Below are 16,052 nucleotides of genomic sequence, written 5' to 3' on the forward strand. Positions count from 1 at the left end.
GTTTAGATGAGCGCGTGTAGCTTTCTGGTTTATGTTTAGATGAGCGTGTGCAGCTTTCTGGTTTATGTTTAGATGAGCGTGTGCAGCTTTCTGGTTTATGTTTAGATGAGCGTGTGCAGCTTTCTGGTTTATGTTTAGATGAGCGTGTGCAGCTTTCTGGTTTATGTTTAGATGAGCGTGTGCAGCTTTCTGGTTTATGTTTAGAAAAGCGTGTGCAGCTTTTTGATTTATGTTTAAATGAGCGTGTGCAGCTTTCTGGTTTATGTTTAGATGAGTGTGTGCAGCTTTCTGGTTTATGTTTAGAAGAGCGTGTGCAGCTTTCTGATTTATGTTTAAATGAGCGTGTGCAGCTTTCTGATTTATGTTTAGATGAGCGTGTGCAGCTTTCTGATTTATGTTTAGATGAGCGCGTGCAGCTTTCTGGTTTATGTTTAGATGAGCGTGTGCAGCTTTCTAGTTTATGTTTAGAAGAGCGTGTGCAGCTTTCTGGTTTATGTTTAGATGAGCGCGTGTAGCTTTCTGGTTTATGTTTAGATGAGCGTGTGCAGCTTTCTGTTTTATGTTTAGATGAGCGCGTGCAGCTTTCTGATTTATGTTTAGATGAGCGTGTGCAGCTTTCTGGTTTATGTTTAGACGAGTGTGTGCAGCTTTTTGGTTTATGTTTAGAAGAGCGTGTGCAGCTTTCTGGTTAATGTTTAGATGAGCGTGTGCAGCTTTCTGGTTTATGTTTAGATGAGCGCTTGTAGTTTTCTGATTTATGTTTAGATGAGCGCGTGCAGCTTTCTGGTTCATGTTTAGATGAGCGTGTGCAGCTTTCTGGTTTATGTTTAGATGAGCGTGTGCAGCTTTCTGGTTTATGTTTAGATGAGCGCGTGTAGCTTTCTGATTTATGTTTAGATGAGCGTGTGCAGCTTTCTGGCTTATGTTTAGATGAGCGAGTGTAGCTTTCTGGTTTATGTTTAGATGAGCGTGTGCAGCTTTCTGGTATATGATTAGATTAGCATATGCATCTTTCTGGTTTATGTTTAGATGAGTGCGTGCAGCTTTCTGGTTTATATTTGTTTTCCATTTAAAATTTCTTTCTTCATTGTATGTTGTCGGTTGAACGGAGAAACTGTTGGGTGTTGGTCTGTAAATGGAAGAATATAACCTGTTTAAGGAAAAAGAGGTTAATTAGTTTATTATATGGGAAAAAAACATGTAAATAGAGGATTTCTAAGGTTGTTGATGCTGTAAACCACGTTGTGTGTTATCTCAGATGTCTCAGTTCGTTTAAGTATTGATATTAGTTGGGACAATTCCTTGCCTGCTGTATTGGGTTTGCGTTTTGTTCTGGTTCAAAGTTTTCTCAAGTTGATATTTCCTCTTAGGGATTAAAGCGTTGGTTAAGTAATCACTGAGTGATGTTCATCGTGTTTCACTGTTGCAGTCACTTGGGTTATCCTGCTGGCAGGCGACCCGTAGTCGGCCCGAGTTCCAAAGTCTTGGTCCAGCGTTGGTTGCTGTCGCCTCGTCCCTGACGTCAGTGCGCCAGGGGTATAAAAGTTGCAACCGACACCATTTTCTTCAGTCTTTCTTGCCGCGCAATGCCCGAAGCATAAGCAGTTCGCAAGTGCCGGTTGGCCGACTCCTGAGATTTTCAAAATTGAATTTCAGAACCGAAGTCTTCAATAAAGCTAAGTACCCCGTTGGGGAAACTTTTTCTTGCTCCAGACCGATGTCAGTAAAAGTTAATAATTGTATTTCTCGTGGGAAGCAAATACCTCATAAGGACTTCCATTCTTACTGTATTCCTTGCCTAGGCCCTGACCACGACATCACTAGTTGTCGGTTTTGTGCTAGATTTAATAAACGCACTATTAAATGTCGGTTTGATTTTGCTTTACATTATTTTGGATGAAGATTTAATTACATAATGCCATCGGAACAACCGACGACCGGAATGTATAAAAAACGCAAAGACAAAGAAAAAGACAGGCATCCGATGTCCAAAACCGATGATGAAGCCTCTTCTAGGCCAGTCGCCGGTTCTCAGTGAGGCACTTTCGCAGCCCCTGACACCCGCTACCTCAGAGCCACAGGTCGCAACCAACAGCCATGTGGAGACACCGAGGCCTGTGGAAACTCAAGGTATTGGGCCTTCGGAAAATATACCCTCAGATGGGTCCAGAGCCGCTGAGCAGGCACCAGCTTCTGAGGGTGTTTTCAGACCTTCACAGCTTACAATTAAAGCTACTACAGCAGCAAAGGCAAAGTCAAAAACACCATTAAAAACAAAGAAACAAGTACAGCATTCTCCAGAACAGTCATCCATGCCTAAGAAACAGATGCTTAAAATGGCTAAGGACCGTATTACTTTAATCAGGGGCCCCCATCCCCCTCCTGACAAAAAGCCTAGGCAAGACACTGATTATGATTCCTCTGATCAGGTTTCCATTTCTTCTGATTCTTCCTCTGACCAGGGCTATTATCTCCCTCTCTATGTGGACTCTGATGCTGAAGAGTCCATTCCTTCAGCCTCACTGCCTGAGGATTACTCTTTTGGGGAAACCCTGCACACCATGAGGGAACATTTCCATTGACAGAGCCAGGATTATTCAGAATCCAAGAAAAGTCTCAGAGATTTCCTTCTATTGCCTCAGCACAGACCCTTGGCTATCCCCCCTGTGCTTGATATTGTTGATGATGTTTTTTCTGAATCCAGTCTGTCTCCAGATTCTTCACCCCCTGCACCAGTAAAGCCAGACAGGTACTACAGGGTCCCTGACTCTCATAAATTTCTTTACAAAAAACCCGCTGCAGACCCAGAAACTATTTCTCAGGGTCCAAAAGGGGTTAAAGCTTCCACTGCCCAAAATCCTGTCCCCTCAGATAGGGATTCCAGAGCTCTGGACAGATGGGGGAAAAAAGTTTACACTTCTGCTACTTTAGCTGTAAGAGCTTTAAACTGTCAGTTTCACATGCTTAAATATCAGCAGTATCTCATGTCATTGTTAAAGCAGAAAATGGTTACAAATACGGAAGGTCCTGACTGTAAAGAAATGCAGGATTTATTGCATGCAGTTGAACAAGTGGGAAAGCATACTCTGCAATGTGGTTTTGATTCATTAGAAGCTTCTTGTAGAGCCGCAGTTACAGGCTCGGTTATTCGAAGACATGCTTGGTTGAAATTGGATGCTCCACTACAGCATGATACTTTGTTTGGTGTTAAGGCAGAAGAGGTTTTAAAGAAAATGGAGGATAAAGCAAAGTCAATGCAAACTGTAAAAGATTTCTTACAGATTCAGCCACCTAGATTCAGCAGGAACTGGCCTTCAGAAAATTGGTCCTTTCCAGTGTCAGACAGGCCACAAAGAGGCAGATACAGACACCCAAGAGGCAGATCTCAGCTGCAAGGCTCCTACAGACCTAAACAATGGGGTTCTTCAGCCCTCAAAGGAGGATAAAACAAATCACAACCTTATAGAAAACAGTCACAATGACTTCCCTCTGCAAATGCCAAGCACTTACCAGTTGACAGCACCCCTAGGAGGAAGCTAGCACTTTTCTCAGAAAATTGGCACATGATCACCCAAGACCAATGGGTGTTGAACATAGTTTCTCAAGGGTCCAGGTTCCATTTCCACATGCTTCCAAAACCAAAAGGTATGCCAAACCTGCCTCAAAACCAATGGGCAGAGGCACAAAAACAGATTGCAGCTCTTATGGATATGGGAGCTATTCAAAATGTTCCACAAGAAGAACAGGGCCAAGGATTTTACTCACGACTTTTCCTAGTACCCAGAAAGGACAAAGCATGGATACCAATATTGGACCTGTCAATCCTAAACACTTTCCTGGATGTTCCAAAATTCAAAATGTTAACACTACAACAACTCTTGCCCATGCTGGGCAAAGAGGCTTGGCTAGTTACTTTGGATCTCAAGAAGGCATATCTGCACGTCCCAATCAGGCAATCGTGCAGAAGATACCTCAGATTTATAGCAGGCTCAATGCATTATCAATTCTCTGCACTGCCCTTTGACTTATCTACTGCGCCCAGGGTCTTCACAAAATGCCTGGCACCAGTAATTGCATTTTGCAGGCAAAAAGGAATTCAAATATATCCCTACTTGGACGACTGCCTTATTCAAGCAGAGAGCAAGGACATTCTTCTAAAGCACCTGGAGTTTATAAAAAGATTACTAATTTGCCTAGGGTACACAGTAAACGAAAAGAAATCAAAACTAGTGCCCTCTCAATAGATAATATTCCTGGGTGCAAGCTTGAATACAACTACCCAGATGGCTTATCACACACCAAACAAATATAGGCAACTGACTCATTACTTTCAAATGATGGCAACAAAGACCCAGCTCCCTGCAAGAAAAATTCTGCAGGCCCTGGTTTTCATGGCATCGTGCATTCTTCTAATTCCATATGCCAAACTGCATATGAGGAAACTACAATGGTATCTAAAAAGTGTTTAGACTCAGCATTGTTACAGCCTAGAGACAATCATAACCTTGATTCCCTGCCTATAACAGGAGTTTCGAAGTTGGTCACAGGCCTGCCACCACAACAAGGGACAGAATTTCACCTTACCTACAACCAGGCAGACAACAACGGATGCATCGGATTATGCCTGGGGAGCACATATGGCAGGAAAATGTATTCAGGGCATGTGGCCTAAGGAACAACTGCATCTTCACATCAATCAAAAAGAGATGCTAGCTGTACAGAATTCCCTGACAGCCTTCAAGGACCTAGACCCAGTCCTCCAAAGGCAGACATCCTGTCTGGTGGACCCCAGCCATAAACAAACTGTACAATAGAAGGAGGAAGCTACTACATGATAGAGCAAAATCCCAAAAAGGGAAGGCATCTCTGATCAGTATTAGCAAAAAACTACGGGCACTCATAAAATCGTCTAAGGCCAGCTTCGACAGAAATATTGCACAGGGCACTAAGGATAATCACAAGGCTTTCTTTAGTTATGTTAGGAACCTGGGTGGGAATTCCCAGATATGCTCAGAATTAGTCCAAAATGACAAAAAATACACCGAACCCACAGACATTGCCAACATCCTAGCTGACAGTCCTGGGACCTTTGTTGTTCGGTATATATTTCTCGGAGGTACAGCCCAACAAGGAAGGACTGTGGCTGACCAAGTTCGCAGATGACTGCAAACTAGGCGCCATAATCGACTCTTCAGCCGACACAAGCATCCTACAAAAGGGCCTCATAGAAACAGACAACTGGTGCCAGAGCCATGGCCTCAAGCTAAACGCCAAAAAGTGTATAGTCATCCCCTTTGGCAAAAACAAAGTGCCCACAAATTACCACATAGGTGGTAATCCATTAAGTTAGAGACCTGGGGACCCAAGTTGATAGCAATCTCTCATTTGAAAACCACGTGGCCAAAGTGGTTAGAAAAATATTTTATATAGCCCACCTAATCATGAAGGGATTCACATCTAGATCAGGGGAGGTCATCATGCCTCTTTACTCATCCCTCATCAGGCCCATAATTGAGTACAATGCCCCTTTTGGGATGTACCTTACCAGACACCTGCAGCAACTGTAAAGACCCCAAAAGTACCTCACCAAGAGGATCAAAGGACTCAAACAGATGCCATATGCTGCCCGGTTAAAGAAACTCCAGCTCTACTCAGTGGCATACTGCCTGCTCAGAGGCGATCTGTGCCTGACGTATAGGGCCATGTCCAACCCGGAATTAATGGACATGCTGCACCTCAGAAAATCCAAATCCCATCGAGCTACACGCTCGAGAGACTTGAACCTCAGCACTGAAATAAATAGGACATGCTGGAAGGACAGATTCATAACCCAGAGGCTCCCTTCACTCTGGAATAAAATCCCAGTCCAGGTTAGGCAGAGTCCCTCATTGACTCTCTTCAAGAGGAATCTTGATGAGTGGATGGGAGATTGTAGGTTTACCCCGGGTATCACTTCTGTGTCACTGTTAGACAGAGGCACAGTATACTAACCTCGAAAAAGGGCATAGCAAAATTAATTTAAAATTGGTGGCGAAAGCCAAACACACTCTGGCTAGGCTTAATCACTCTCCATGGCACTATCCCTGACACCTTCAGTGACCATCTCCCTGCCTTCATCCATCGATCAAGTAGCTCCATCCAACACCACCGTCTTTACATTCAAACTCGTAACCTCAGCAACTTCAACCCCTCAATTTTTTCTAACATCTTTAAACAAATTAACTGGCAACCTCTAAATACCCTCTCACTTGACAATGCTATTGAGCACTTCAACTCTATCTTCCTAGAAACTCAACTCACTAACCCCACTAAGAAATAAACAAATCAAAACTAATTCTGCACCATGGCTGACCAAAGAAACTAAACAAATTATGCATCACAGAGACAAATCCTGGAAGTTTTATCAAAAAAATAAACTGTCTTCTACCTTACTCCTATATACCCAACTCCGCAATCAAGTAAAAAAAAACTTATTACCAAGGACAAAAAGACTACTATAATAAACTTCAGTCCAATAACAATAAAAACCCAAAACAGTTCTGGAAATCAGTCAACTCCCTACTTCATCCAGAATCTCAAAACAACCCTTGCCCTGACCCTAATCTAACTGACAGTAAACTGAGCTCCCAGTTCAACACCTTACTGAATCCATATCTAAGCTAACCAAAACATTCCCTAATAATAACCCACCTAACTCCCTCTTCACATCACTCAGCAACCCAAACAACAATCCCATCAATTTCCATCTCAAACCTGTTTCCACAACTACTATAAAAAAGCTTCTATCCAAGCTAAAGCCATGCTCTAATGCCCCTGACAACATTCCCTCTTGCTTCCTCAAACATGCAGCTGAAGGAATCGCTCTCCCAATTAGTATTCTGATTAATAGATCCATAAATGAGTCATATGTTCCAAAACTCTGGCGTTCAGCCTACATTCTACCGCTTCACAAAGGAGACAAAAAACTACTATTTCTAACTTCCGCCCTGTCGCCCTACTCTCTCCAATATCTACAATTCTAGAAAAATGTGTCCACCACCAACTTTTACCTTATCTAATTCAAAATCACCTCCTAACACCTACCCAGCATGGCTTCCATCCTGGCCACAGTACCATAACTGCCCTACTTTCCTTCCTAGAAACTGTCAATCAAGCACGAGACTCTGGACTCATTGTATCCGCAGTTCTGCTAGATCTCTCAAAAGCCTTTGACACCATCTCCCACACTCACCTTCTTCATCATCTGGCTAATCTCAGTCTCTCCCCAAACACTCTTTCCTGGTTCTCCAGTTACCTGTCTGACAGATCTCAAGCAGTCAAATGGAAGAACTCCTTCTCTTCCTTCTTGCCGACACCTACTGGTGTTCCTCAGGGGTCCATCCTTGGACCCATGCTTTTCAACATCTTTATAAATAACCTTCACACCTTCATCCCTGACACCACAGTCATGCAATACGCTGATGACTCTACCTTGGTCTGCTCTGCCCCAAACTTTCCTGAACTACTGACCAAAACCCAATTCGCCTTTACCACTACAGAGAAATGGATGCACCAAAACCACCTTTCTCTCAACTCCAATAAATCCAAAATACTAATTTTTCTCCCCTCCAAGATTTCCTCTTTGGATAAAAACACTGTCAATGTCCTAAGTCAAACTAACACTGCTATTGAAGTGGTTCCCTCTGCAAAACTCCTTGGCATTACCATAGATGAATACCTCAAATTTGATCTTCACATTCAACAAAACATAAAGAAAACCCACCAAAAGCTAGGTATGCTATATAGGAACAATCATTTTCTTTCCAACTCCACTAGGCATACCTTGGCAATCACCTACCGCCTCCCTTCCTTTCTATATGGAGCCCCTCTTCTAACCAATTTATCTGTCACCAACACCTCTAAGCTCGAAGCTTGCTATAATAAGATCTCTGAATTTGTAACTAAATCCAAGACATCAACTCACCACTGCCTCAGCCTACACTCTCTGAACTGGTTAGAACTCCCTAACGACCTAGACTACCGCAAACTAATATTCTCCCCGGACAAATGCCCAGCATTAAAGGACATCCTTCCTCCATACATCCCTAACAGATCACTGAGATCTGAGCACCAAAACCTAATCTCCATTCCCAAACCCAAGCGATCCTCTGGCCAGCTTTTACTATCCTTCTCTCTAGGTAGAAAATGGAACTCTCTGCCTCCTTCTCTTAGGACTATGCCCAACACAGATTCCTTCAAGAGCCAACTTTTTCTTCACCTGTCTTCCAAATGGAAATGCTCCTGCTTTCACCCCACATAAATTCTAGGGCCTCCCCACTAAGCTCCCCTTAGCCCCTCTCCACTATACTCCCATTCTTATTAATCAAAAGATCTAGAACCAGCAGACTCTGACTCCTAACATGTAAATATTGTTTCAAAAAAAAAACAAAACTCTGCAGTCAAGTTGTTAAACTGTCTCAATTTGTTTAACTGTCTCATAATGTATATTATGTCTCGAATGTATGAATCCAACTCTTGTATTTTCACTTTGTAACCTTTATTTGTATTTTGCAAACCTGCATTGTATGGTATTTCACTTTGCAACCTTTATTCTTCATTTTGTATCCTATATTGTATTAAATTGTTCATGGAGCTTTTCTCCCTGGGCCTCCACTGAAAATGGGCACTTCTTGGCCCAGTGGACTTCCCCGGTAATCAAACTGATAATAAATAATAAATAAATAATTATAAATGCCCTAAGGCAGATAGCCTAGTATGAACCTATGAACCTATAATACATCCAGGACAATTACTAATAAAGACGGACAATACCACAGTTATGTGATACATAAACAAGCAAGGGGGCACACATTCCTACCCCCTATGCAGACAAGCCATGACTTTGTGGAACACAGCACTGACTTACAAGGTACATCTGCAAGCACAATTCCTGCCAGGAACGAGAAATACACTGGGAGACGAGCTAAGCAGAAATCTCATGGATCCTCACAAATGGAAGCTAAATCCACAAATGTTCATGTTCAACATGATAACAAGGGAATGGGGATGCCCGGACATAGATCTATTTGCCTCCCCTCACAATTGCCAATTACAGAAATTTTACACAAGGACTTATCACTCTCAGGCATGGAAAGTGGATGCTTTATCCTTCAACTGGAAAAATCTGACAGTCTATGCCTTCCCCTCCAATGCCTCTTCTCACCAAGGTGCTTCTAATAGTCAGACAAGAGAGGCCAAAAAATGATCCTGATTGCACCAAACTGGCCACGCCAGCACTGGAACCCAGTCCTAAAGATTTTGTCCCAAGGTCCGCCTTGGCCTCTACCTCATATCCCTCATCTTCTGACACAGCAAAACAATCAGATTATGCACAGTCAACTCAGAACCTTAAACCTGGCAGCATGGCAGATAATGTAGCCACTCAGACTGCACCTCTCTCCAAAGCTGATATGGATGTAATTTTGGAAGACAGGAGACCCAGCACTAGGAAATCTTATGCGGAAAAATGGAAGAGATTCTGTGCTTGGAACCAGGCACAAGGGCTCAACCCACTGGTCCCTACTCTGCCCCAGATTTTACAATACCTGACTGAGATGTTGGACAAAGGCCTATCTTTTTCTTCTATTAAAATCCATGCCTCTGCCATTTCAGCTCATTACAATACTGATCCTCCTATTTTTTCACATCCTCTACTATGACAGTACCTCAGAGGGGCAAAGAATATAAGACCCCCGAGGAGAGCACCAGTACCTACTTGGGACCTCAATTTTGCTTTAGAAAAACTAACACTGCCTCCTTTTGAACCAGCCAGCACAGCTGATCTAAAATTCTTGTCATGGAAAACTGCTCTGCTCCAAGCAATAACTTCAGCAAGAAGAGTTTCAGAGCTACAGGCATTGTTGGCGGTGGAACCTTTCCTCATTTTTCACCAGGACTGGGTTTCTCTAAGGACGAACCCAACATTCATGCCAAAAGTGGTCTCCAATGTGGCCTTAAACCAAACTATTCATTTGCCTACTTTCTACCCAAATCCCCAGAATAAAGGGGAAAGACGTCTGCACTATTTGGATATTCACAGGCAGCTATGATTTACTTGGACAAAATAAAAGCTTTCAGAAAAACTGAACAACTGTTTGTAGCATATGCTGCAGGATCACAAGGAAAACCTATTACAAAGCAGACAATCTCCAAATGGATAGGACACTGCATCCTCTTCTGTTATGCACAACATGGCAAATCTGTGCCTAAGGGCATTAGGCCTCATTCCCCCAGAGCAGCAGCCACTTCAGCAGCCTTCCTCAGAGGGGTACCAACCAAAGACCTATTAGAAGCTGTAACCTGGAGCTCAGTGCACACTTTCACCAAGCACTACCACTTACCTCTTTACTCCATATCCAGAGCAGGCTTTGCCACTGCAGTTCTGCAGGGCTTGTTAGCCTCGCCTAATCCAATCTAGACCAAGCCACCCTGCCTAAGCTTTGGGATTCTACCCAAGTGTAATGACTGCAACAGTGAAACACGATGAACATAGTACAGTTGTGTACCTACCATAAATGTAGATGTTCGAGTGTATTCACTGTTGCAGTCCTGGTTACCCACCCACCATCCCCTCTTTGCTGGGACTATTCTGTACTTCTCAACTCTATACAACCTGTGTGGTGTATTTGCTTTTAGAAGAAGAAAATGTTTTTAGTGATATATGCATGGTTGTTTGGCATATTTTTATCTTTACAGCCTTCATATCTGAGGGAACCTGACATCTGGAGCAAGAAAAACTGAAGAAAAGGCGTTGGTTGCAACTTTTATACCCCTGGCACACTGTCAGGGAAGAGGCGACAGCAACCGACGCCGGACCAAAACTTTGGAACTCGGGCCGACTACGGGTTGCCTGCCAGCAGGATAACCCAAGTGTAATGACTGCAGCAGTGAATACACTCGAACATCTACATTTATGGTAGGTACACAACTGTACTATTCATGTCATTAAAATTAAATTTCTTGTAAATGAAGAATCAAATTGTAAGGTCTTTATTATCGGCAGTAATCAGCAGATGAGCACTAAATGCTTTTTGTCTCGTTCATGTTAATGGTTTAAAGGATGACTCAGCTGGACATATTTGAAGAGGTTGTTATGAGGTTAACATTAGTATTTGAGCTCTAGCGTTATGGGGGAGGTCAAGGACACCTGCTGCACTATAGCCGCCCCCCTTAGTAGGGCATGAGGAGTACAAAGTGCATACTGTGGGAGGCACCAACAATCCCCCACACTTTTTTTTTTTTTTTGCCTCTTTTACAATCGATCTAGATCATTGAGTACATATGGGGAAGTCATCCTGTCATATTCATGTAGATATTGGTATCAGTTTGTAGCCATGCTAAGGATACATTGTGTCCAAATCATATACATGTGGATATTAGTATCAGTATGTAGTCAGGCTAAGGTTACATTGTCTACAAATCATATACATGTAGATATTAGTATCAATTTTTTGCCAGACTAAGGATACATTGTGTACAAATCATATACATGTAGATATTAGTATCAGTTTGTAGCCAGGCTAAGGATACATTGTCTACAAATCATATACATGTAGATATTAGTATCAATTTTTTGCCAGACTAAGGATACATTGTGTACAAATCATATACATGTAGATATTAGTATCAGTTTGTAGCCAGGCTGAGGATACATTGTGTACACGTCATATACATTAGATATTAGTATCAGTTTGTAGCCAGGCTGAGGATACATTGTGTCCAAATCATATACATGTAGATATTAGTATCAGTTTGTAGCCAGGCTAAGGATACATTGTGTACACGTCATATACATGTAGATATTAGTATCAGTTTGTAACCAGGCTAAGGATACATTGTGTACGAATCATATACATGTTGATATTAGTATCAGTTTGTAGCCAGGCTATGGCTACATTGTGTACAAATCATATACATGTAGATATTAGTATCAGTTTGTAACCAGGCTAAGGATACATTGTGTACGAATCATATACATGTTGATATTAGTATCAGTTTGTAGCCAGGCTATGGCTACATTGTGTACAAATCATATACATGTAGATATTAGTATCAGTTGTTAGCCAGGTTAAGGATACATTGTGTACAAGTCATTGCACAGGACTACTCAAATAATTGCCCGAGATTTCTCACACAGAGACTGTAAAGTCAGGCTGTACACGTGTTATATAACATTGACACTTCAGTATGAAGCTTTACATCTTGTCACCTCCAAAAAAGTGAATTAGAAGAGTATAGTCATAGCCAGCCCCCAGAATGCTACCACTGGCCCTGAGTATAGCCCTGTATGTAGGGCCATGGACTTTACATAAAGTAGCGTGAGCTGGGTAGGATGCTGTCAAGGGTTTTCCTCCATATGTAAAGCACTAACATTCATTCTCCACGAGAAGGTGGTCTTTCACTTTTGTTTGAAAATTAACTAAAGTATATTCATTGTTCATAGGTTCATAGGTTCATACTAGGCTATCTGCACTAGGGCATTTATAAGCCTAGCCAGAGTGTGTTTATCTTTCGCCACCCATTTTAAATTAATTTTGCTATGCCCTTTTTCGAGGTTGGTATACTGTGCCTCTGTCTAATAGTGACACAGAAGTTATACCCGGGGTAAACCTACGATCTCCCATCCACTCATCAAGATTCCTCTTGTAGAGAGTCAATGAGGGACTCTGCCTAACCTGGACTGGGATTTTATTCCAGAGTGAAGGGAGCCTCTGGGTTATGAATTTGTCCCTCCAGCATGTCCTATTTATTTCAGTGCTGAGGTTCAAGTCTCTCGAGCGTGTAGCTCGATGGGATTTGGATTTTCTGAGGTGCAGCATGTCCATTAATTCTGGGTTGGACATGGCTTTATACGTCAGGCACAGATCGCCTCTGAGCAGGTGGTGTGCCACTGAGTAGAGCTGGAGTTTCTTTAACCAGGCAGCATATGGCATCTGTTTGAGCCCTTTGATCCTCTTGGTGAGGTACTTTTGGGGTCTTTCCAGTTGCTGCAGGTGTCTGGTAAGGTACATCCCAAAAGGGGCATTGTACTCAATTATGGGCCTGATGAGGGATGAGTAAAGAGGCACGATGACCTCCCCTGATCTAGATGTGAATCCCTTCATGATTAGGTGGGCTATATAAAATGTTTTTTCTAACCACTTTGGCCACATGGTTGCCAAATGAGAGATTGCTATCAACTTGGGTCCCCAGGTCCCTAATTACTTCTTCCGTACTTAATGGATTATCACCTATGTGGTAATTTGTGGGCAGTTTGTTTTTGCCAAAGGGGATAACTATACACTTTTTGGCGTTTAGCTTGAGGCCATGGCTCTGGCACCAGTTGTCTGTTTCTATGAGGCCCTTTTGGAGGATGCTTGTGTCAGCTGGAGAGTCGATTATGGTGCCTAGTTTGCAGTCATCTGCGAACTTGGTCAGCCACAGTCCTTCTGTGTTGGCCTGTACCTCCGAGAAATATATACCAAACAAGAGAGGTCCCAGGACTGAGCCTTGTGGGACGCCACTGGTAACTGGTTTGGAGTCTGACATGGCTCCAGCAATTCTAACTATGTGGGTTCTGTCCTTGAGCCAGTTTGCAACCCATCTAGTGACATAGGGGTTTATATTTAAGCTGGTGAGCTTATCTATAATGCCCAAGTGGGGTATTGTATCAAAGGCTTTTGCGAGGTCCAGGTAGGCTGTGTGGACCACCTTCCCCTCGTCAATGGCCTTGCTGACTGTTTCAAAGAAATCGACCAGGTTTAAGAGGCAGAATCTGCCCTTAACAAAGCCGAAACTGGTTAGGATCCAGTGTCTGTAGGTCCCCAATATCTTTATTAATGAGGTCCATGATGATCCTTTCCATAGCTTTGCAGACCAAGCTAGTCAGGCTTATGGGGCGATAGTTTCCAGGATCCGTTGAGGCACCACCTTTGTGGAGAGGGACCACTGTTGCTGTACGCCACTCTTTGGGTACATATCCTGTAGTAAGGCTGAGATTGAAGAGTAGTTTTATGTTTGGGTTTAGCTCTTCTTGGAGTTCATGTAGGACACAGCCCGGGACACCGTCTGGTCCCATTGATGCTGTGTTTTTTGCTTTGGAGAGGGCGGCTCTTACCTGAGCATCTGAGATGTCAGGGGGGCAGCACTCTGCTGGGATAGATATTTGCCCTTTTGGTGGGGAGGGGGGAGACGTTTGCGCTGAACCTGTCAGCTAGGATGTTGACAATGTCTGTGGGTTCTATGTATTTTTTGTCATTTTGGACTAATTCTGAGCATATCTGGGAATTCCCACCCAGGTTCCTAACATAACTAAAGAAAGCCTTGTGATTATCCTTAGTGTCCTGTGCAATTTTTCTCTCTAGGCTGGCCTTAGACGATTTTATGAGTGCCTGTAGTTTTTTCTAATACTGATCAGAGATGCCTTCCCTTTTTGGGATTTTGCTCTATCATGTAGTAGCTTCCTCCTTCTATTGTATAGTTTGTTTATGGCTGGGGTCCACCAGTCCATTGTGATCTCGTACTAGGTGCTGGTTCCAGCAGCAAGGGGCTGTTTTAGAGATGATTTTTTCCCATGACTAGGCCAAAAGGTGGTCTCATAAGCTCCATATACTTTTTTGTTATCTGTAAGTGAGCATCATGGAGTCCTGATGGATAGTTTATCCAGTACGGGAGAATATTCCAAGTTAATTATTTGTATATCAGGGTGATGAGTATAAAGGTTCCTCTCCTAGTTACTCCACGCTCCCAGCTGGTCTTTTGCAGTTGAGGCATTGGTAGGTTTTGTACTCTGTTAAGATAAATCTTCAGCTCTTATTTATTCCACTCTGAATTAGACCAACAACGTAGTGAAAATTTTGTGCAACTTTTGGCAGGATGCATTGTAATTTGGAAATAAGAGCGTGGAAACACAGAATTTTTGTTGCTCTTACGATGAGCAGCTTACACATTTTGGAGCACGGTTTGAGCCACAGAGTGCTTTGCTAACTGATGTTTCTGTTTGGGATGTAAATCAAAGGAATTAGTTGAGAACTGGACCAAGAATTTTTGCTTAGTAAGTTGGCTAATCAGATTGTTTAGAGGAACCTTCATAAGGACGGAGATGGCATCTTTCAAACATTGTACTGAAACACTAGTATGTCCTTACAGGGCCATTTGTATATATCCCATGGGGTTTAAGGTGTTACACAGGGAAGACTCTAGCTTTGCTTGGTCCGTCTTTGACTTTTTATTGAAATGTCATGACTGATGACTTGCTTGGGTTCAGGGATAACTTGCTGTGCACCAGCCACTGCTACTTAGAAGTAAAACCACATTCTATTTTGTTCTGAAGAATTATAGTGGCATTCCCAGTAGCTAATATTAACACATCATCTGCATACGTAATTATGTTAATTTTTATCTAACTCACATATATGATTGTTTAGAAATAGTGAGACAAAGTACTTAACATGAACCCATAATTCACTCTGACTTTGATGTTTTGCTTATATTACTTTTTTTTTTTTGATTATAGGGAGCAAGGGAAGAAAGTGTCCATCTGTTGCGACGCTTTTATAAGGTAGTTTTTTTTTAACATTTCTAGACTGCATTTGATTTTGTGGCTTGACCTGTTAATGTAATTTTTATTTATTTGTTCATCAAACAATAGTAAGTCGGAGTATTGGAAATAATATGGCCTGTAACATTTACACGGATGTTTTAACTGTGTTGTGGAAACTAAGATCTGATAGAGATGTTTTCTCTGAGAATAATTGTACAATCCATAGTGTCTGCACAGTGTGTCATTTAGAAATCAGTAACGTTGTGGGATATTGACAGGTGCAGTGATTGTGAACACTTCTAGGGGAATATAATAAAGCATAACCATGCCCCATAGCTCATTGTACAGGAGTCAGAGTTTTACTTCTCCAGATGTACATTAGTCATTATCTGTGCTGTAAAGTGTTATGCAGAGTGTTGCTATCCTGCTATCTGATGGTGTCTGGATAGGCTTAATCTCTCTTCCCATGGTCCTAAGAAGGATAAAGCAGATA

The 16,052-nt window shown here is 42.4% G+C and overlaps 1 protein-coding gene across 1 annotated transcript in view; it reads left to right on the forward strand.

Moving 5' to 3' along the window:
• The window catches only part of CLEC16A (C-type lectin domain containing 16A), a gene marked incomplete in the record, with an annotated part of 3,039,290 nt that overhangs the window by 1,483,575 nt on the left and 1,539,663 nt on the right, over window positions 1–16,052 (forward strand). The window contains 1 exon segment of the mRNA XM_044089149.1: window positions 15,533–15,577. Within this exon segment, the coding sequence (XP_043945084.1) occupies window positions 15,533–15,577 (45 nt within the window).

Source organism: Protopterus annectens, chromosome 12.part0 (genome assembly GCF_019279795.1).
Source record: "Protopterus annectens isolate FY-2018-M chromosome 12.part0, PAN1.0, whole genome shotgun sequence".
Classification (NCBI taxonomy): domain Eukaryota; kingdom Metazoa; phylum Chordata; order Ceratodontiformes; family Protopteridae; genus Protopterus; species Protopterus annectens.